We start from the raw sequence: 24162 nt of genomic DNA on the forward strand, positions 1-24162 counted from the left end.
ATAGAGTTTCCACATAGAGTATGACATTCTACTTACATCTATTAAATCAACTTTATTAATTATATTTTCCTGAATATTGACTTCCTTGCTCTGTTAAGGAGTTCAAAAAGTAAATTTAAAGGTTAATTCTTCTTTTAGTAATTGAAAGTTTTATATTTTTAGGTCTGGTACATAAATATTAATGACACTTTACTCGCTGCGAATTGTGTCATAAATTGTATAAAATAACTTTTATCTTCCGTTTTTAATATTTTTGCCTGTGATCCTCTTTTACCCAATGTAATTTTTCCTGGGGGAATTTTTTTTTTTTTTTGGCATTTGCAAAATTGCTCTTTCCACATCCTTTTGCTTCTAGCTTCTCTGAGTTGCTTTGCTCCAGTGTAAGTAGCATCTAGTCAAATCTTTTTTCCTCCAACTTGAAGATCTTTCTTTTAAAGCATATTTATTCCATGTAAATTCATTATTACAATATTATATTTACTTTATCACCTATTTTTTTCCATTTTGGTGTGTCTATTAAGTAAATGTTTATTAAACTAAATTCTATTTCACACTTTGGGAGGGGGAAGGAGGGTGTTTGTTTTGTTGTTTTGAGGTGGGATCTCACTATGTTGCCCAGCTGGCCTCGAACACCTGCGCTAAAGTGAACTTCCTGCCTCAGCCTCCTGAGTGTGAATATTTTTATTATAGTAAATAAATACACATAACATAAAATTTATCATCTTAATCATTCTTGAGTCAGTAATGTTAAACATATTCACATTGTTGTAAGACTGATCTCCAGAACTTTTTCATCTTGAAAATCTGAAGTTCTATACTCATTGAGCAATAACTTTCCTTTTCACTCTCAACCTAGCCCCTGGTAACCACCAGGTAACCACCAGTCTACTTTTTGTTTCTATGAATTTGACTGTTTTGGATACTTGGTATGCATGGAATCATGCAGTATTTGTCTTTTTGTGACTGAATGGACTTATTTCACTTGTCCAAAAAAGTTCCATCCATGTTACAGATTTCCTTCCCTTAAAAGTCTGAGTGTTCCATTGTATGTATATACCATCTTTTGTTTATTTATACATTGATGGACATTTGGAGTTGCTCCATCTCTTTTCTGTTGTGAATAGTCTGCTGTGAGTATGGTTATATAAATTTGTTTTGAGACCTTTCTTTCATTTCTTTTGGATCTATACCAAGAAGAGAAGTTGATGGATTTAGAGTGGTTCTATTTTTAACTTTTTGAGGACCGTCAGTACTGTTCTCCATAGTAGCAGTTGTACCATTTTACAATGCCACCAACACTTGTTATTTCGTCTTTTTATAATAACCATTCTGATGGATATGAGGTGACAGCACATTGTTGTTTTGAGTTGCATTTCTCTGATGATTTGCTAGGGCGTACTTTCATGTTTGGCCACTTGTATATAACTGTTGGAAAATTATTCAAGTCCTTTGCCCATTTTTAACCAGGTTATTTGATTTTTTTGTTGTAAGACTTTTTTTTATATATTCTGGATAGTATCTCCTTATCAGGTACATGATTTTCAGTCATTCTCTTCCATTCCATAAGTGGCCTTCTCACGCTGATGATTATATCCCCCCCCCTGCCCCGATGTACAAGTTTTTAAGTTTGATGTCCCATTTGTCTATTTTTATTTTTGTTGTCTGTGTTTTTGGTGTCATATCCAAGAAATTATTGCCAGTTTCTATGTCATGAAGAATTTTTCCCTGTTTTCTTTTAATAGTTTTATGCTTTTAGGTCTTATGTTTAGGTCTTTAAGTCAATTTTCAGTTAGTTTTTGTATATGATGTATGATGAAGGTCCAACTTGATTCTTTTGCATGTGGCTATTATTCAGTTATCTCATTATTATTGAAAAGACTTCTTTCTCCCATGGAGTGGTCTTTGACAGCCTTGTCAAAAGTCATTTGATTGTATATGTAAGGCTTTTGTTGGTCTATTTGTCTGCCTTTATGCTAGTATCATACTGTTCTAATTACTGTGCCCTTGTAATATTTTGTGAAGTCAGGAAGTGTGAGTCCTCAAACTCTGTTCTTATCTTTTGATTTGTTTTGGCTGTTGAGAATTTCTTAAATGTTTTTGAGCATGGTTCAAAGTGATAGAGTGCCTGCCTAACAAGCATAAGGCTCTGAGTTCCAACTCTACTACCTCCAAAAAAAAAAAAACTGCAGGTAGAATATTTTAATGTTTTTAGTAATCTTTTGCTTTTTCCAGTTTATTTGTTCTTCTTTACTTCATTACATTAGTTTGTTTCTTTGTGTTGTTTTTCTTGTAACTTAGCAGCTGTGTAATCTAATTAACTCATGTGCTTAATACTCTATCAGTCTCGTATGAAACTGTTGACTGCCATATAAAAAATTAAGAAACTGACTACACTTCTCCGCACAAGCTCCATCCATATAATCATACTTTCCCCCCAAACCAACCAATAATTGCTATATTTTGTGAATTGTATCACAATTCATTATAGTAGTATTAGTGCTACATTTGACTTGCTTTACTTTCAAGAATTATAGGGACTGAGAATGTAGCTCAGTGGTAGAGCACTTCTCTGGCATGCATAGGTCCTGGATATGACCCCCAGCAACTGAAAATATGTATATGTGTGTGTATATATGTACATATGTATATACGTATAATTTATTAGAAATTCAATTATTTTACATTAGTTATATTTTAAAATATAGAATCAGTAGTTTTTAATTTAGATAATTATTTTGTGTGGCTAGATTTTTAAACATATTCAGGAATTAGCATCATTTAAGTTCTTAAAAGTTTGATGCTGTCTTTCTATTACCTTTTTACAAGAACAGCAACTTGGTTTAGTATAAAAGTTTGGGATAATAATCCTTTATTCAGAATTCTAATTTTACTTCCTTTTTGGAGGTACAAGTTAACATTTCTATATGAGAGCCAGCCCTGGTTGGTTGATTTGCTTTTCTTTCAATTTTTTTTTTTTGGCTTTGGTTTGGTTTTTTGAGGCACAGCATAGCTAAGTAATCTAGGCTGGCCTCGAATTTGTTATGTAGCTCATGCTGGTCTTAAACTCATGATCCTCCTACCTCAGGCTCTGGAATTACTTAATCTATCATGTTTGCAATAGTAGATGATGAGTTCTGATTTTCTAAAGATGACTGTTAGTTACCAGCCTGAGTTCCTGCTTTTGATCTTATTAAGAATCTAAGAATTAGAAATAATGTCAAAAATGTTATCTTTTTATACAGATACTTTGTCCTTATGACATGTCTTACTGGCTAGTAAATTTTATTTTTTAAAGTCTAATTTTCAGGGTTGAGTGGTGGCAGACACTTGTGAGGCCAGCCTAGGCAAAAGGTGGCAACACCTCTTCTCAACCAACAAGCCAGGTGTGGTGGGGTCTGAGGCTGGCCCCAGGCTAAAACAGGACATCTATCCAAGAAATAACTAAAGCAAGAAAGGTCTGAGGGTGTGGATCAAGTGTGGGAGAGTACCTACTTAGCAAGTGTGAGGCCCTGAGTTCAAACCCCAGTACCACCAAAAAAAACCAAAAAAACTAATTTTCATTTGATTAAGATATTTCTAAAAACTTTTCAGAAGAAATAAACTGTCTTTTGGTGCCATAGACTATATTTCTAATTTTGACTCTGACTTATCAATGTGTATCTTTGGTTCTAAACTTGAGTGGTTATAAATTATCATAAGCCCATTCCTCAGTTTTTCTTTGCAGGCACCTGGCTGGCTGAAAGTCAGTAGTAACAATCTTCCTACATGAAGAATGGATATGTTTTTCCAAGCCTAATTTCCATATACAAAGTAATTTTTTTTAATTGAAAAACTTTTCTGGATCTATTTGGTGTCTCTAATAAGTGTGGGAGTGAGTCTTACCTACTACTTTTAAACTAAAATCATACAAAAATCCTAAAATATATCTGACATGGTGGCATTTACTTTCTTTTCCCAATATAAAATAAGGTATCAGGAGATGAGTTTGCTCTCTCTCATAATGATAATCATTAAAACTGAAGCAGTCAGCTAGCACATATATCCTTCCCGGGTTACATGCAACAGAAAGTTTAAAGGGCAATAGCTGATGTCATTTAATTTATAGTCAGTCTTTATGTAGAAGCCTCATTGCAGAGAACTGAGTGGGCTAATCCACATTCAGACCCCAAAGAACCTATAAAAAGGTAAACATTTAATAATAAAACATAGTCTGAAGATAAATTCCCTCTCAACAAAATACTTATTTAGCCCTAGGATAGTGAAAATCAAAGACAGAAAAAAAAAATAGGATGTGGAGAAACTGGAACTCTCATTCTCTGCATGTGGGAATGTAAAATAGCATAGGCTCATTGGAAAACAGTCTGGCAGTTCCTCAAGTGGTTAAAACAGAGTTTATCATATAATCAAGCAATTCCATCCCTAGGTATATTCCCGAGAGAAGTGAAAACATATTGCCACACAAAAAAATTGTACATGAATGGTCACATGGTTTTGTGACCCAAACTGATGGATGAATAAAATAAAATATTTGGTCATAAAAGTAATGAATACACACTTTTATAATACACAATAACATGAGAATATGTTAAGGGAAAGAAGCCATTTAAGGCTACACATTGTATGATTCCATTTATAAGAAATATCCAGAATAGGCAAATCAATAGAGACAGTGTAGTTAGTGGTTGTTTGTGGGCTGGGGGTGGGCTGAGTGTCCAGGAAAATGAAGACTGACTGTTGATGTGTACAGGGCTTTTTTGGAGTATTTGAACTAAAAATGGAAACACATTATAAGGCTCCTCATCTAGTGCACTGTAAATGTGATTTTTCACTAGCTATGGTGCATACCATGGCTGATCACGTACTTTGGAAGTGCGAGGGGCTCACAGAGTCTCAGGCTTGGAAGGGACCACAGGAGGCCTATGGGTGCTACCCACTCCCATCATCACATCAGAACTTCTGCACCAATGGCACACCAGACTCTGCTTCCTCTGCTCACAGGGCAGCCTGTTCCATTTGTCTGGGCTCAAATTATCAAAGGTTTTATGTATAAGGATTCAAAATCCACTTGTTTTGTAATTCCTGGCTCTGTTGAAGGCACAGGAAATCTAATCTCCCTCTTGGCCCCCTTCTTCCTTCCCTCAAGTGTTTTCTTTTAGGTCTTCTTGTGAACCATTCCTCATAGGTCATGGCTTCAACTCCTTTTTCTGAATTTGGCAGCTTGAGTCTAAGTTTATTGCTATCCTAACTTTAAAGATAGCATGTGTTTCAGGTGGTAAAAATCTGTTGAATGAGCCAATTTATCACCTTTCTAGGTCAAACCATTTCTGTGGCCTAACACATTTTAGTCCTGCTGACCCCTTCTCTGCAAGTATTTTTGTTAATTTTCATTTATTGACCAGATAATACAGCTACATGATACATCAGGAATATATGGGAGTATTTGATGAGTGTCCACCATCAACTCTCCTTTCTGGAGTCAGTGTTACCAGTTTCTTGTATAAAAGAGTTGTGCAATCACCACTATTTAGTTTTAGGACATTTCTGTTGCCCAAGAAAGGTCCCTTGTATCCATTTGCAGTCATTAATGCAGCCGTTGGCAACCACTAATCTGCCTCTTCTGGACATTCTATATGAATAGAATTTATTGAAATATGGATGGGAGTCCCTCAAGGGCTTCCTGCCTTTAAAAAGCATTGCTTTAAGAGTGTGTGTTGAGGGGAGGGGTTGGTGTGCTTTTCTTTTTAAAGAACCTTTATGGCATTGCATTTTTAGCTTTGCCCGGAGTCCCTTCTGCCCATATTGCTAAGTTGACCTTTTAGTGGGTTTAGAGGGTCATTGACTTTTCGTGGGTTAACATCAGCTGATGATGAAGTGCCTATTCAGATGGCATTTTTACCAGCGTTTGCTTCTTCTCTGGGAAGGTTACTTGACCATTCAGTTTATAGAGCAAGTCTCTCCCTAACAGTGGAACTGGATACTCCAGTACATCCAGAAAACTGAGTTAGGTACAGATCACTCAGCCTGCACTCTCAGGATTGTGGGAAAATCTGTTCTTCGGACTTTCCCAATACTTCTGCAGTAAGCACAGTTCTGTTAGTCCTTTTTTGCTAATAGGGTCATTAAAACTCAGTACATAGCTCCAGTATCGATAAAGAAGCTTATGACCTTGTTCCCCACTGTCAGTTACACCTGCAGCTCCTGTAGGAAAATGATGATTGGAACCCAAAGGATTGTTAGAGCCCCAAGCTTCCTTCAGTCCTTGGCAAAGTCATCATAAATTCCTGCCATCTGATGTTTTATCCTTTTTATTTAAAAATTTGTGGCAGTTTCTCTTTCAGTGTCCATTCTCATCAAAGTATGGATGTTGATTTTTCCCTAAAGGCCTTTTTCTTTTTGAGTAGGGCCTCCAGTTCCAGTTTCCGACACTGGGTGTTTTGAATGAAAATGGTTGCTCGTTTGGCTGTTTTATTTTTCAATCATTACAGACCATGAAGGCTGTGTCCACCAGTTGAGAAGGGTTCATGCCCATAGCCACTCCAACTTTCTGTATTTTTCACCTAATGTCAGGGGCACTCTCCCCAATGAAGATCATACTGACCATTCTTATATTTTTCAGAGGTTTCTGGGTCTAAACTGGTATGTACCTGTATGTTTAGTATATTCTTTTTAACCAGGATAAGGGGTCTTTGGTTGTTCCTTGCTGTAATTGTTGTATCTTATTTAAGCTTCTTGGTTTAAGTGCCCCTTCTTGGAGCTCTCCCAGGTGTTTTATTATAATGGTCTAGTTAGAATCTGTTATTGGTAGAATTTAGGTCCTAGCTTGGGTATTGCATCTCTTGGACCTGCAGTGTGTTGGGGGTCAGCCTGGTGAAGGATCTCATTAGCCTTGTTTAAGACATGATTTCTCTCATCTAAACTTAACATTATATTGAGCAATCCTTGTGCATCAGCCCAAGTAAGGGTATGGGTGGCAAAAATGATGGTAAAGAGTTCCACCATCCTTTGGGGATCATCATGATGAGGAAGGTAAAGAGCTTTTTCAATTTAATAGGTCAGAAGTAGAAAATGGGCATGAGTACAATTGTAAGTAGCCCATTAATTAATCTTGGGCATTTGGCCCACCTGCTGGATAGTGTCTCCTTGGGAATTTACCTGCTTGGATGGACATCCAGGCCAAATTAGGTGTGCTGGTGGGTCTTACAGGGAGTGACTTTCAGATTTACCAACACATGAAGTAAGCATTTCTTCTGATGCTCCAGCAGCATGAAATGGGGGTGGAGGATCTATTGGGAGTGAGGGAGCCACAGCATTCAAAGTAGTTAGCAACATTCTTCCCTCCCTTCAGCATCTTCATTGATATCTGATGGGAGATTTAACTTTGATATCTGGGATGTTTGTGCCATAGGTTTAGCTCCTTCTTTAGAGGAATCTTCATGTAAAATCATAAAGAGATTGGACATGTGGTATCTCATCCACCTTCCTGATTTCCAGCCAAACTATTCCAACGATAAAATGGTATAGAAAATTTAGAAACCTGCCTGGGGACCACTTCACCTTTGCATCTACTGCATACTTAGGCTATGTAGTACTGTAATAATGCATCATCTTTTTCTTAAGTCATGGGTTTACAAGCTATAATTAGACCAGATACCTCCCCTTGGGGAGTTTTCCTTGAAATTTCCAGAATTCCCTTTGGAGAGTTTCCTGATAGTACAGACCCAGTATTTCCCACAATTACACAAATTACTATAGAGATCTCCCAAATACTCTAGCTTCTTAATGTACCTTGCATCTCATCTTACTGCTTTGTCCTGCCAAATTTCAAATTTCCTTGTTTAAAACCAAATAACCTAAGTCAAAAATAGCCCAAAAGAACTCAAACAATGGAGAAACAAAAACCACAAAATTCCAAAATTTCTTGTCCATACAACAGTCTACACCTAGAATAGCATGAAAGAGCTTCAAACAACAAGACAAGCAAAAAAAGGTCCAGCATGAACTGTTATAAAAAGGATCTTACAGGGTCTCTAAATTCACTCATTTTTTCACTTTACCAAACAGTGATCAAAAGCAGCTGATACTGGCCAACATTGAAAGATAAAAAGTCCGTGAAATAAAAGTAATTCCAGCAGTTGGGTAGGACTATTTAATCTTTTTCCTCTCCATCCAGGTTCAACTTACTGCAAGTGACTAATGTATGTTCACAAGGCATGCTTAATCCTGACTGGTTCACCAGAGTTTGTAACTGTAGGTTTTAAGACAAAAAGCCCCACTCTGGGAGTCACAAACAGTCTACTTGGCCACCCTTCCAAATGTGCCAATTAAACAGATGAGTAATTGTGATTGGCAAAGATTTAACTGAACATGACTACGTGATGGATAAAGGAGTTCAGTGATCTTCAGAGTCTTTAAGGGGCTTATAGGAATTTTGAGGTTTTATAAAAAATGAAAGACAAAGGAGGGGTTTGTAGTATGCACAGCTGACAAAGCAGGTAATCTTGGCCAGGTCAGTGGTCTGATCAATCATTCTCTCAGTCTTGGTTCTGTGAAGGGTTCCAGAGAAGTTGTCATTACTGTCATCACTTGAGGGGAGTAATCTGTTTCCATAAGGTGATTACTCCTGCCCTCATGGGGTGAGGGGGAAGTCTGTTCTCACTGTTGTGTAGGGGTAGTTTTGGTCCCTTGTCATGAAAAATGTTTATCCATCAGTCCTTCCTAGAATCCAAAGTGAAAGTAGGAGAAAAAGACTTAGAAGGAAAAAATTGAAGAGGCAAAATTAGATCCAGAGAACAAAATGGTGTTCAGCCAGTAACTGGTAGCCTCCTTCATTTTGTGTACTTGTACACTTTGTTTTTTCTTTTTTAACATCATAGTAGTTTCATAATTTTACATTCTTTTTTTAAAATAATTTACCATCTAACTCATTTGTCCTCTAACACACACACCCCAACATAATACAACACCCCCAACCACCACCATTTTTGAGACTGTTAGTATGTTGCCCAAGCTAAGGCCAAACTTGCAATCCTCCCATCAGCCTCTTGAGTAGCTGGGATTTCATTTGTTCTAACACTTTGTAATTTCAGACATGACGGTTTTGTTACCTTTTCTACGGAAATTGGCACAAAGAGGTTGTAGATTGAGAGACAACTAGTGAAGGGAAGATCTATGGTTAGCTCAGGTCTTTAGACTCCAGGCCTAGAGCTTTTTCTACTGCATCAAAGGTGCTATCATTCTTCCTATATAATTTGCAAGCCTTTATAATTATTCCTACTAAACATTGTTTTGTTTGATTTGGCCCACCAATCTTGTTATTGTTTTGGATCCTGCCGTCATTCAGGTACTCCTAGATGTGCATTATATCGAAATTCTCCTGGCTTTCCCAATCTCCAAGATGTTGATTGATATGTAAAATATTAAAAAAAAAAGTGGCAATTGCTAAACCCAGTGAATGGAAGACAATAGGTTGCTTAGTTAATCCTTGTCAAATGCATGATGTATCACTCAGTAAAAGCCTCTCTTACGTTGAAATAATATTAGAATAAGGTTGAATAGCTCATTCTGGTTCTACCAAAGCATGTTGTTATTTCTAGCCATATAACTCCATCTTGCTTCAAATGAGATGTATCATCATTTTGTTCAAGTCTAGGTATACTCCACTTACACATTCTTTTGGTCTGCCAGTCAAGTGACTATATCTACTGGGGAAACCAGGACTGACCTGGTAGGGCTTGTTTTGCCTACCTTATTGAAATTTGCTAACCCTCTTTTGACTTTCAAATGCCTGAAAATTACCAGATTGGTGACCAGTCCTAACTCTTACAGGTCGATGGTGTTAAACTCCCCAGTTTGCAATGCTTACCTTTCTGAAAATCAAAGTAGTTCCTGTCTCCAAATATCTGCTCCTTTTCTCTGGGTTTTTATTGTAAGTTTCCTGGGAGCCTAGTTCAAAGTAATAGATACTCTGCTGCTTCTCCTTACATGGGCTTCAGTTCACCTTTACCAAACTTGCTTATGTGAAAAATCACTTAGCCATTCCTTATTAACATTGTACCTATCAATGACTTGGAGATTTGGAAAACAGAATTTCTATACCATACACATCTAGGAGTACCGGAATGACTGGCAGGATACCAAATAACAGGAATGATGGGTCAAATCAGTCAAAAAGATGTTTAGCAGGGATAATTGTAAAGGCCTGCACATTATGTGGGTGGAATGGTAGTAATTTTGATGCAGTAGGAAAACTTTTACATCTGTAGTCCATACCTCTCTGCTAGAAATTGCAATTCATTCTGAGTTACCACCCTCAGGACATGTCTGTGATGAACAAGTTTAAGTAATACTGTTTTTGTTTCAATATTTGTTCATCTATATTTTGATTATCTTTTTGTCACCCATCAACATTCTACCATCAGCTTCAATCCCTTAGTTTATCCTTCATTGCTCTGCTTGCTCTGACTGTAGCTACAAAGGCCTCTGGGACTCTTTCATGTGTTTGTAATACTCTACTCATTCAGGACTTTTAGGATCTTACAACTCTTTGGTTTCTGTATAAGTACCCAAAACCACTCTTATTGGAGAGCACACTTTCTACAGCTTATCACTTTATTATGCTGTTTTTGGACATTTTGTCTAGTAACAAAATTATATACAGGTGTCAATTGAGGATTTGACTCTGGAAATTCATCAGGCTAAGGTTTGACTAGCATCTTCAGATTTTTTCAAGACCTAGAAAAATACCCAGCATCCTTGTGTCTTACTGTTTTGTAACAGCTTGTTCCCTGTCCAACTACAGTAACAGCATTCTCCTACCTATCACAGATAACATGGCCGCATTGTTCACAGGCTTCCTCCAAATGCGTCTTAGCAATTTGATTAATTAGGAAGGACTCTTGGGGATTTGTAGGCTTGTTTATCCTGTGGTTAACTGTGCTATTGACTATAGATAACTACAACAGATTTTCTTGTTTTTCCAGGAGGCAAACCAGATGATTTCTTCTGACTCTGTTTCATCTGCCAGTAGTTTCTTGAGCTTGAATTCTACTCTTTGCAACAAACAAAATGTACACATATTAAGTAAGGGCATCCAAGCAGGTAAACTTTTTTATTGAAATAAAAAATGTTCTTAAACATAAGATACTAACCCTTTTACATAATAAAGTTGTGAAATAGATTAAAACTACTTGAATATCCAAATGCTATTTAACCTATAAATTGGCAAAAATCCAAGTATATGAATAGGAGGTTATGAAAACGAACACCCTCATACTAGTGGTATAACTTGGTAAAAACCCCGATGGGAGGCAATTTGGCAGTTTGTTTCAAAATTACTTTGACCCAGCATTGTTGCTTTTGGAATTTAACCTGTACATATACTCAGATATGTACAAAATGCCAGGTAAACAAAATTTACTATTGGAGTATTATTTGTGATAGCAGAAAATTAAAATAAATTTTGATAAATCATCAATAACTGAATGGTTAAATAAATTATTATGCTTCCATATAATGAAATCCTTCATAGAAAGAGCTCCAAGGTATATAATTTAAAAGAAAAAAAATACAGAACAGTGTGTAGTATATTACTGCTATATGTATTTTAAAAAAACAGTAAAGAAGAGAAGAGAATTGCTTAAATGTGCAAAAAGTAATTCTCTGAAACTGTGGTATCAGTGGAGAACAGGAGTGTGAAGGAGGATTTTCTGTTTATACCTTTCTGTACCCTTTGATTTTATAAAACATAAATAAGTAGACTTCCTATTTTTTCCTTCTCCTCAAGTCTTATCTTCACTGCTATCAACTTCTTCCCCATCTGGGTGGTTGCCAGTAGGTCCAGAAGTGCTTAGTATCTTTCTTACTTGAGATCAGAACCAAAATTCTTTGCCCACTGAATCCATATTTGTTCTTCTTTCTCTCTGATGGCTATGTCGACGTAGAAATGAAACCCTTCTTTCTTTCAATCCCTACTGCCCTCCTCCACATCTTTGCATCTCTCCAACTCTTCACATTCCTTCCTTCCTTCCCCTTGCTCATCCAAAAACAAGGCAGCATGTCTGTGAATCATTTATACCTAGTGACTTGAATAAACCTGTCAGCCTAAGCCTCAAGGATGCTCCCAGAGATATCTGTGATCTTTCTGCTCAGGTAATTTGGAGATTGTGAATGGTGCCAAAAAAAACACTCGAGATGTTGGGATGACTTTCCCAACTCCAAGTCCTAGCGAGGCCAAATTAGAAGAGGACAGTGTTGTGACTTCTTGGTCAGAAGAAAGAATTGAAGAGAAAATGTTCTTAACCAATTACCTTGGGAACAAAAAGTTAAAGAACAAGCAGAACTCCTGCGAAGGTCAGTTTTGTTTTTTTTTAAGGTTAGTTTTTATCCAGGTTTATAGCAGAAAAACTACAATATAGGTTTGTAGAAGAAAAACCAGTCTCTTGCAATGCTAAGATTCTTTGATTTTAGGTGACTCTGTGTTGACTCCACCTACCCTCAGCTACCACATTGGCAAACTTACTGAGTATCTGAAATTGCATTTACAGAGTCTTTCCTGCATTTATGACAAATGAGCTCCCCACAAGTCTATGTTACATTATGTCTTTGATGATAGTTAAGTGGGGCTATAAAAACAAAAATCTTTCTTCCTTCTTAAAAATATTTCCTGTAGGAGTTTCCTGGTTTGTTCCTGTGGAAAATGTGAAGTCTGGATCTAAGAAAGAAAACTTTCCCAAGAATTATGGCCCTGGTGTCTCCTGGTTTGAATCAATCACAAAAACTAAACCTTGGAGGGAACCACTTCGGGAACAGAACTGGCAGGGACAGTGCAAGGACATTCAAGGGTCACTGTCTGGTTTACATGGAGATGATGGCCAAAACCAACTGAGGCCATTTGTGAGAACAACACTACAGGTACCATGACATCAAATTAACTTTAGCCATATGTTTACGGGTAGGGGGAAATGGCAACATATAGAGAAGTTACGTGTGTGACTTGGCATGCTGAGGTTTAGTCACATGGCCCTCCACAGTTCATCTGTTTTTATGTGTGAGCTTGTTTTCTCATCATTAATAAAAGGGTGCCTTATTCTAAATGGTGCATGATCCCCAGGATCTGGATACCAGCCAATAGAAGGGAGGACATTGGGGCACTGCTCATCAGGTTTGTAGATACATGCATGTGGTGTTCCCAGAAGCCTGGTATTTGTGTAGGCATTGTACTTGTTCCTCTGTTTAGATAACATCTATTCCTCCTTAACACAGGACTCAAAAGGCACCAAATGAGTCAGTCAGTGTATCTGTCTGTCTGTATCTCTCCTTTGCACATGCTATGCAAGTGCTCTACCTCTAAGCTACACCTCCAGCCCTCACCAAGTCTCTTCTTCAATGTCCTTGAGGACTAAAGGAAATGTTATTTAATGATATATTTATTTGAAGAGAAATTTAAAATAGAACAATGGACTGAACTCATCAACATTTGGGAGAACTGTACCTGCTATAATTTTAGTTCTCAGCTTATCCCAGAAATATTTCTTTGATTGAAATCCCTTTGATTTCCCTGCTGGAACTCTCTGTATAGAGAAGAGATCAAAGTATCCTTCGACTCTAGATATTTTCCAAGCTTTAGAAAGAGGCTCTCCAAACCTGCCAGGCAATTAGAGAACAGACTTCATCATTCCTGTGAAACTGGGGCTTTTTCTTCTCTTTAGGAATCACTTCAGCTTCATAGACCTGACTTCATCTCCCGCTCTGGGGAACGGATAAAGCGCCTAAAGTTAATAGTCCAAGAGAGGAAGCTGCAGAACATGTTCCAGTGTGAGCGGAATGCACTGTTCAATGCCACGCCCCCTCTGCCTAGGAGAGGTACACCCTTTTGTCACTTTCCAATGAGTGGCTAGAGAAGGTAAGACTGCTGCTCTGCTAGAGAGCACTGCTGAATATCAGGGTCAATTAGGAATTCTGAATATAATCTTTTTCTTGCTGAGACTCAAATCTCCTTAGCTAGCATACTGGCCCAACCTAGCATTTTAGTGCTTTTGTGATCCACGTAAGCCCTGTCATTGTATCTTAAAAAAGAGAACATGTAATAAGAATCACTTTTTATAGATCAGCTGTGTGTCTATGAGACAGTTAGTTCTGAAAGTATGTTTTTTTCCCTTTAAAGATCCAGCCAATTCTAGCTTGCCTACCTCATATAATAACAATAATAATAATATAATAAACATGTAGCCCTTGTATCTTGCCCAGACACTGTTATCATAACACCTCTCTAAGGAAGGAACTATTAATATCCCTCAGTCACAGTGAGAAAACTGAAGCAAAGAGGTTAAATACCTTTTACAAAAGTACATACCCAATTAGTAACAGCTGGAATTTACACCAAGATGGGCAGGCTCCAGAGTCTGTGCTCTTAACAATTACCCTGAGATCTCAATGAAATAATACATGAAAGCTGTAAAAACTGTGAAGTACTACCTAATGCCGTCATCACAATCTTAACTATATACCGGTCAACTTTTCTGTTCAAACTGTCTGTTCTGTGCGACAAGGTCCTTAGGCTGCTGTTACAGTCATCCTAATTCAATTCTGGCTTTTGTAATGGCCTTGGTCTTCACTCATTGCTTACTACCCTGTATTACTAACTCAGGCACAAAGTTCAGCAGTTCCCTCTCACAGCTCTCGAGTGTCACCCTTTTCCTTACTAAGTACTAGCCACTGAAAATCACTTCTTCTCTTGTTTAGTTTTCCTGCTTGCCCAGAAGAACAAGCCTATTGGAAAGAAGGAAATGATTCAGCGTTCTAAACGGTAAGGCCAAAAGAACAAGAGTATAGTAAGCCTGCCTTATTTGTGGATTTATTAACATGCAGTTTTGACCAAATTTGGTGAAAAATAAAAGAAATTAAAACATTTTTAAACTCCCATGTGTGCATTAAGCAGTTCAATTAATGTTGGAGAAGCTCTCATTTAGTCCTGTGTTATCCTCAGTTGTGTTTAAATCGTGTGTAATGATGTACTGTTTCCTTGACCTTAATTTTGTGAAAATATGCCTCCCAGAAGCCAAATGGTGCCCCAAAAGCAAGGTAAAAGTTAATGTGCTTAATTTAAGTGATAAAGTGAAAATTTTAGATTTGTTGAAACATTCTTCAGCAGAAGTTGGTTGGCATTATGGGAAAAATGAATCAAGCATCTGCAGTACAGTAATAAACTCTATGCATCCTGAGCATTCATTATTTTTCCTCAGTAATGATCTCCTTGGAACCATATACCTGCAAATAGCAAGGGTCTACTGTAATTATGAAAATGTAAATCTAGCAACCTGGTGGGCAAGAGCTCTGGCTTGCCTCCACATTAAAAGCATAATTATGCAGCAAGTTGAAACATGAGAAAGTTAATTACGAAAGTGGTTTCTCATAGCACACACATAAAAAAAGAAAAGCAAAATAGGTAGCAGATATGAATGATTTATGTACAAAAGGTGTAAGAATCCCTATTAACTTGCATGCCTTGATCAAGTTTGTCTTTACTAAACCTATATAGAATTAAAGAATTTTTTGAAAGAAAATTATGTATCTGTTTGGGGCCATCCCCTTTATTTTAGCAATCTCATTTCTCAGAATTTATTGAACCATAATGAAGTGCTTTGCTCTCTAAGACAGTAAGTTAAGCTTTTAAAAAAAAATCAAGTTTCAGAAGCATGCATACATTACTGCCATTTATGGTCTTTAAAAAGAAATATTTGTACCTATATAGATGTATATACTTTTTTTTTCTTTTATTCCTATGTGTATTCAGTGTTTGGGTCATTTCTCCCCCTTTCCCCCCACTCCTCCCTTAACCCCTCATGCCCTCCCTCTCCCCCCCTACCCCCTCACTACCAGGCAGAAGATGTATATACTTTTATATACATATTATATCACTGTAAGATGCAAAAAATGGGTAATAGTGCTTGCCTTTGGGAAAAAAGAACTGAGTGGCTGGGCTAGAGAGGTAGGAGAGATACCACTTTTTCACCTCTGTACTTTTTGAATCTTATGCTTTTGTAAGCATTAGCTGCTAATTAATTAGTTTGATATGTGCATGTATTGATCATGAGAATGCCATGGGAAATTAAGGGTTACATTTTAGGGGTTCATTAGGAGCTTGCTTTAATAAGAACAGTTTTATAATTGACATAATTCTGAAGTAATGGTTCTTGAAAGCAGTTTTTCTCATGTAATTGAAGCATTCCTCTTGAGATCTTATTCTTACTCTCTATTTAGTAAACCTTTATTGATCGTGCAAAGGACGCTTTAATCCAGTGGTTCTTGTAGAGTGGTCTGTGGACCTTTGGGAATTGCTGACACCCCTTCAGGGGATTTGCAAGGTCAGAACTAATTTCAAAACAATACTAGGCTCTTTCGTGACTTTTTCACCGTGTTGACATTTGCACTGATGAGGCACAAAGCAGTGGAAGGAGGAGTAGAACTTCTGGGACCTTAGCACTATTTAAGACACAGGCACCAAACTGGCTCCAAGATGCAAGCAGTGTCACAGAAGTACACATAAAGCACTTCTGCCACAAACTGAAGTACGTTGGGGGTCTATGCAGTGAGCTGAACTAGCTGTCTTTCTCATGGAGCCCAACTTTCACTTAAGAATTGTTGAAAGATAAACTGATTATTCTGATTTAGGTATATGGCAGACATTTTCTTGAAAAAGAAGAAATGAATCTATCACTTCAGGGAAAACAGCTTACAGTATTTGTTGCCAGTGAGAAAATGTGAGCTTTAGAATAGAATTCTGGAAAACTTATCCACCACCATGAACTTAGTAACTTCCTGGGACTTAAGCTTTTCTGACAAGATCAGCAGCAACATTAACAAATGTGATGATGATCTTCATATTACAGAAGTAAATTTGTCAACATTTGGAAAAATCTATGTAACTCACCGCTTGGGGATTTTTCCAAATGATGGTCAGTTGTTACAAACTCAGGCATGAGTAAATGATACATTCAAAGTACAATATAGACTGGTGGATTCTTGTGTAATAGAGTATAAAAAGATCACTGATGCAGTTTCAGATTGTACCTTGCAACTAATTTTTAAGAAATTACCACTCTTCAAGTTTTAGTATAGTATCAAAGAAAATTGAGCTGGACATGCTGGTACATGCCTGTAATCTCAGTACTGAGGAGGCTGAGGCAGGGGAGTGCAAGATCTAGGTCTAGCTAGACCCTGACTCAAGAACCCAAAACAAAAAAGATCAGCAGTTAATCTGAAAAGAATGTTAAAGTATTCCTTTCTTTTCCAGTTACATATATGATGTATATAACCAGATTTAAAAAAAATACAGACTTTAACTAGAATAATGTATGACAACAGACAACACAGAAACAAATACAAGAGTCCAGCTGACTTCTGTTAAACCAAACATTAAAAGGATTTGTAGGGCTGGCAGAGTGGCTCAAGTGGTAGAGTGGCTGCCTAGCAAGCGTGAGGCCCTAAGTTCAAATCCCAGTGCCACCAAAAAAAAGAGAGTGATTTGTAAAAATAGTAATAATAATATAAGACAGTACAGTCTTCTCACTATGTATTTTTTTTTTAATTTTGGAAAATAGACTTTGTTTTTTTGGCAGGTACTCTACCACTTGAGCCATGCCTCCAGCCTATTTGCTCTGGTTATTTTGGAGATAGGGTATTGCTTTTTGCCCAGGCCAGCCTGGACCACGATCCTCCTGTTTTAAGTTTCCTTCCATAGCTGGAATGGCAAGTATGCACAGCACATCCAGCTTTTTTCCAGTGAGATGGGGTCTAGCGATTCTTTCATCTCAGCCTCCCAATTAACTTGGATTACAGGTGTGAGCCGCCAGCACCTGGCTATAATGGGCTTATTGTTATTTTCACTTTATTGCTATTTTTAAGTGAGTTAAGAAAATTTAAAAAATGTTTTAGCTTCAATTTTAATATGGTATTTTATTTTATTTTTATTTTTTATATATTGTATTTTAATAGATAAAATGCACATTGAGGTCTTCAATTTTTAGGGGCATAAATGGGTCCTATATCCAAAACATTTGAGAAACATTGCTTTATTCTGTTACAAAATTTAATTAGGGGAAATTATCCAAGATTCCTGTGTGTCGGCTAATTACACTCTCACCTCAGCGAACCCTTGCTGTAAGGGACTATGAAGCTTGCCTTCAGGATGACAGGCAGGACATCCTCTAAAGGATTGATGCTTTCAATCATAAATGTACTTCTAGGAGTGGATTAAGTTCTAATCTTCTGGAGAAAGTACATTATATACTTTTTTTTTCACTTTTATTCACTTGTATTTCTCATGTGGCACATTTTCAAGGAAGTGATCCATTTTCATCTGAGAACTATAAAAAGGGCAGAGAGGGGAAGTAACTCAGCAGATTGGGATCTGAGCTGGGATTGAAGCCATTGATACTCCTGCAGCTGTATTCTAACAAGGATTTGTATCTCTCATCATCTGTACTCATTATGCTGCCAAAGATGTGCAAATGTCTTGGTGAGAAGAAAAATTTAGAGAAGAGAGAGTTGAGTTCTTCTATATAGGAGGGTTTGTCCCCTTGTGTCCTCTAAGAAATACCTTTGCCTTCCATGGTTTATTTTCCACAGAGCCTTTGCTTCATCTTCAGTGAAATTTTTTTTTTTCAGATTGTAGAAATCTTTGGAAAATACAGAGAAAAGTAGAAAAATGAGCCAAGCACCAGTGGTTCATGCCTATAATCATAGCTACTCAGGTAGCAGAGATCCAGGAGGATCACGGTTCAAGCCAGCCCAGGCAAATAGTTCATGAGACCCTATCTCAGCAATACCTAACACAGGGCTGGGATGTAACTTGGTGGCAGGGTGCTTGCCTAGCATGTGTAATGCCCTGGGTTTGATTCCCAACACCAAGAAAGAAAAGACAAAAAAAGTGGCTCAAGTGGCAGAGTACCTGCCTAGCAAGTGTGAGGTCCTGAGTTCAAACCCTAGTACCACCAAAAAAAAAAGAGTAGAAAGATGAAAATAAATATCACTCATATTTCTTCCCTTTAAACATAGTGACATTAGTTCTGTATCTAGAGGGATACATAGGGGTTTTGCAGAGATTGAGACACCACATTACTGGTCTACTATATGTAGAGGTTTATATCCTGCTTTATATTATGCATTATACTGTGAATACTTTCCCATGTCATTAAAAATTGTTTAAAGCATCTTTTATGCTTTGTAATAATTCATTATATTCCATGATGTGTTTAACTGTTCTTTTATTGGGAAGTTAGATTGTTTCCAATCAGAGTATATTTATCAAATGAACATATGGTTATTTTCTTCCCAACTTCAAATCAGTACCACCCATTCCCAGGTTGGACACAGCCTAATTTTTTTCATGTGACTACAAAACCCTTCATCGTCACCTCACCTTCCAGCCTACCTTCTTTTTGTACTTCATCCCTATATTGCTCTTACTCTTTCCATCAGAACAAGTTTTTTTCCCCTCCTATAGATGTAACTTATTTCCCATTAATTTCCTTATTATTAATAATGTTAATAATAATGGGATTATTATTCCTATTAATAATCCTTTCCCATTGTTTTCCTTGTGCTTAAAAATACAGTAGTAATACCTGTTCATTGTCTTATATTGAAACAATACATTTTTTGCATGTAAAGTAGAAAACAGAAGTTCACCTTTACTCCCTTTATCTTACTCTTCCCAAAAGTAACCACTATTAGCAGTGTTTTATTATGTTTTTACTTACCTGTCTCTTCCAGATTTTGAGCACCCTATACTAGGGTTCTGTCTGTGTCCAAGTGTCTAACAGGAAGGACACTGACTGGGCATGCAGGGGCTGGACCTGTCGAGGGACTAAATGCCTGGAGAGTGGTAGAACTTAGCGGGGTGTGGTGAGAAGAGACCATATACCTTTGTGCCAGTAATGTCATTGCTTTCATTTGTAAGGATTTATGAACAGCTTCCAGAAGTACAGAAAAAGAGAGAAGAGGAGAGGAGGAAATCAGAATATAAGTCCTACCGGCTGCGAGCTCAGCTGTATAAAAAGGTCAGTTGAGTTTATACTCTGTCCAGAGCTGGATAGATCACATTTATCAGGAGAGAGAGAAATGGAGAGAAACAGTCTGACTTATTTGAGCATTCCCTCAGAACTAAACACATTTGAGAAATGCACTCTTCCAGCGCTAAAATTTCAAACATAAGACCCCTGTGATCAGGTTTAGCTCCTCACCTTAATTGTATAAAATACTTCCCATGCATTTTGAATGAAATAAAATTTCATACATAGGAGATAATTTAGATATCATAGTGGAAATGTCCAAAACATCAGAATTGTTAGAGTCCCAAATGGTGGCTTTTTGCCTCTCATGGGTAAATCAGATACCTCTAGAGCTATTTTAATATACTGGAAAATGTCTGAATATGGCCTAAAAGGTGTCATCCTTGGGGATGGTTAGAGATTGTAGCCCCAGTAGAGTCAGTGGTGCTACAAGTCCAAGAACCTCACCAGACAGGGGTCTTGCTGCTATTAATTTCCTGAAAAGCCAGACTGACCACTGGGCCTGAAGGGCCTTGTTCTTGTTGCCTCTCAACTTCCTCACTACCCCTCAGAGGATTCTGAAAGTCAGAAACCAAAAGACCAGATCATACTACACTGGAATGGGACTTGGGAACTGTCCCTGGAGCACCCAGAGCCCATGTCAGGGGAGCCCCCGGACACTGTTTGGCCTGTCTGCTTTGTTAGAATCATAAGACTGGGCCCCTTGCTGTGCTTGTGTGTTGTGAACTGATGGATTGGTAAGTCTGTATCTGCGTAGAAATAATAGGTATTGCTTGCAGATCATCTTTCCTAAACACTTTAGGAAGTATTTTTTGTCTAACTGCCATAATTTCTATAGCTGAGTAACATAAACAAGAAACAAGATTTGGGAAGAACCATGTGGGTTTCTTTAGCAACACATTTGGGGTGAGGAGTGCCATCTGTCTTTGATAACAAGAGTACTTTTGACCTCTTTCCTGCCTTTCTTTTCTTCCACAGAAAGTGACCAATCAACTCCTGGGGAGAAAAGTTCCCTGGGACTGACATAATTTTCCTCGGAGCCTTGGAATTATTTTTTATGAACCTGGAGATGCATAATCCTTACTTTTATGGGTCTGATTTAATAAAGCTTACTCTTTGTCCATGTGTAACTTTGTAACCTCTAAGGTCTGGAGCACAGTGGTGGTTAGAATGATTTGATGGTTTAGAAGCAGTCCTTTCTCCACAGAGGCCTTGCCACATTGTTGTGAATTACAGTGGTATTATCTCTTAATTCTAGTCAAGAGTGAGTCTCATTTTGTATGTATTTTTGTACTTTTAGAAAATAAATAACTTTTGATTTACTCTAGTAAAACAACCACAGAGGGTCATTTCTTTCCCATCTGGAGAGGAACAGGGAGCTGGGTAATATCTGCCCTGATAAACGGCATGGCACAGCAAGAGCCCTTTGTGGTGTTTGTTGGGAGTGTCTGGTCAGGGTGCCCACTAGATGTATGAGACTCCTGGCACACACAGGCACCAGAGCCTCCTCTCAGATTCCCTCCAACTACCCTGCGGACTGTCTTTGGAGGCTGGGAGAAAAACCACCATCCTTCATTGGTGGGTTTTCCTCCACTCACTGTTGTTTCAGGATTGAAACCTCAGACTATTCATCACACATGAACCAATATTTATGACCTAGAGAACAGCTTATGGAAAAGATAAGTTGATAATTGAGATAAGGTACATACAATAATTCATCTAGCACCTGGGCAGAGTACATCAGGACTTACTCCCCTTGTGACCTAAAAATATAGCTAAGGCCCAAAGTTGAGGGAGTAAGGTGCTGAGCAGCCTCACTGTAAGTTCAGCAAACCTCCAGCAGTGGGAGCGCTCAGGAACAGTGACCTCCGCAGAAGGCTTCCTGGAGACCAAGCAGGCCCTGCACACCCCAAGTACATGCAGAGCTTTAAAATAGAACCACCCAAGCTCCCGCCAGAATCCTGAAAAATGCCAGGAAGATGACATGTAAAGAATGTCTTTCCTTTCTTGCTGGGCAAGGTAATTAACTACTCAGGGCAACATGTGAAATGAGAGTACACCTAAGTCCCCTTTTAGCTCCAAAATGCTACAGCTATTGACATGTCTTGTGGAGGCTACTATTCAGAATAGAAACATAAAGTAATAGTTGTTTTAAAACCTGGATCTGCAAGGAAGCCAGGGCAGGATGGAGTCCAATTAGGAATAATGAGCATGATTCCAGATCATCCAGATGCTTTCCCAGAGCAATTAGATTCAGAGCCTGAGAAGCCCTAGGTAGCATCTGACAGCTAGCTCCTCCCAGCCCCAGCCAGAGCATACCTCCTCAAGGATGCTAACAGGTACACTGGGGAAATCTGCCCTCACATTAGAGCAGTATTCCCCCAGGCCGCAGCCATGGGCATTACCATGTGCAGAGTCAAAGCAAAGTTGGTGGTGGCCAGGCCCAGTGACTCATGACTATAATCCCAGCTATTTGAGAGGGAGCGATTAAGAGGATCATAGTTCGAGGCCAGCCCAGGCAAAAAGTTAGAAACACCCCATTTTAAACTCAACAAAACAAACCAGGTATGGTATAATCCCTGGTAGGCAAGGAGGCATAGGTAGGAGGATCACAGTCTGAGGTCGGCCCCAAGCAAAAACACAAGACCTTATCTGAAAAAGCAACCTAAAAGTGAAAAGGACTGGGAGCTTGGCTCAAGTGGTAAAGTGCCTTTCTAGCAAGCACAAAGCCCTGGTTTTAAATCCCAGTAAAGGAAAAATTAAAAAAATGGGGCACTGAAAGTTGTCACTGCTACAGTCTCTCTGCCCCTCCTATGCACAGAGATCTTTGGCTGATGTTTGCAGAGTACAGCACCCACCTCATCCACCTCCCATCTTTTCTAGAGTCTGTTCCATTCTCAGAATACAGACTGTTTCCCTGACTCCACACACATCCATTTGGGTTGTGTACCTGCAGAAGTCACAGAGTCCCCATTTCATGCTGCTACTTGTACATCTTGCAGACTCTGTGCTCCCCTCCACCATTCACACAAGCATGTTTGTCCTGGCAGTACTGCACACCAGGCCCAGCCGAACCCTAGCCTCTTACTTTGCTTTGTTCTCACACAAGTACAGAAGCTCAGGCCAGGGCTGTATACTGCCACAGCTTCTAAGGAATGGTGGGATTCATTCTGGAGCTGCTGCTTCCTAGACCTGGTTCACACCTAACCTGAGCACCTTCTCCCCTCTTTCTTCTGGAGGTTTTGACTCAAGCCTCCTTAGCCACTCTTTCTGAGAACAGCTTCTGCTTCTTGCAGAAACTACAGCAGGATCCTCCAGTGACCACTGTGTGGTGACCTCACACCAATTTGGCGTGAGGGTATATATGAAGGAGGCAGACTATTGACTGACTCACAAGATATTTTATATGTCCCAAATGATTGTTCTGCCCAGTTGTTAGAAAGTTAGACAAAGCCAAACTGTTAACATGGTCTGCATCTTTACCTCTTTAGGATAAATTATTTTAACCTACAATGTTAGTTTTATTTTTACTGTCTCTGAATCTATGCTTATAGATAGCCTTCTCCATTTCTCAGTACTTAAGATGAATGGGAGGCAGGGGACGGGAGTGGGGGTGCCGGCGGGGTGGTGGGGGGAGAGGATCACATGGGAAAATCAGTTTTCCAAAAGTATCGGCCTCTAGGTGGCACTCTTGGCTCATCTCCACAGCCTTTGCCCCTTTGCATCAACCTAAGATGAACATCCTCATCTAAAGAAACTCAACCCCTAAGAGAGGTCATTTTCCAAATCTCACCCTGCCACTTAAGGGGATTCCCAAGATACATGGATATGGATTTTAATATTCTTAGTCTGAACAACAACTCTCCTACCTGTCAGAGAGCCATGGTTGGACCAGAAATACTCAGTAACTCAAGCCATCTCCTACTTAGCCATTAGGGTAAAATCTGCCATGCATGCATGTTCAAACCCCAGTACTTCCCCCAAAAAATGTTTTTGCTAGAAGAAAATATAGGAGCGTCTCCCTACAAATTTAGTTAAAGAAAAGTATGTTAAAGGAGAAGTATCTTAAGATTGATATATTTATAGATAAGAT

At 38.4% G+C, this 24162-nt stretch overlaps 1 protein-coding gene across 4 annotated transcripts in view; it reads left to right on the forward strand.

Annotated features, from left to right (window-relative positions):
- The window catches only part of Alms1 (ALMS1 centrosome and basal body associated protein), a 136647-nt gene extending 115242 nt beyond the window's left edge, over nt 1-21405 (forward strand). For 2 of the 4 annotated variants that reach the window (XM_074049976.1, XM_074049977.1), the window contains 7 exons: nt 10980-11097; nt 12148-12348; nt 12668-12909; nt 13707-13860; nt 14740-14803; nt 19958-20057; nt 21048-21405. In XM_074049976.1, the coding sequence (XP_073906077.1) occupies nt 10980-11097; nt 12148-12348; nt 12668-12909; nt 13707-13860; nt 14740-14803; nt 19958-20057; nt 21048-21092 (924 nt within the window). In that variant the 3' untranslated portion in view covers nt 21093-21405. Of the gene's footprint in view, nt 1-10979; nt 11098-12147; nt 12349-12667; nt 12910-13706; nt 13901-14739; nt 14804-19957; nt 20058-21047 lie in introns of those variants that run through there. The other 2 variants (XM_074049978.1, XM_074049979.1) reach the window with 2 other exon arrangements.
- The last annotated feature ends 2757 nt before the right edge of the window (nt 21406-24162 follow it).

Source organism: Castor canadensis, chromosome 12 (genome assembly GCF_047511655.1).
Source record: "Castor canadensis chromosome 12, mCasCan1.hap1v2, whole genome shotgun sequence".
NCBI classification, from domain to species: Eukaryota; Metazoa; Chordata; class Mammalia; order Rodentia; family Castoridae; genus Castor; species Castor canadensis.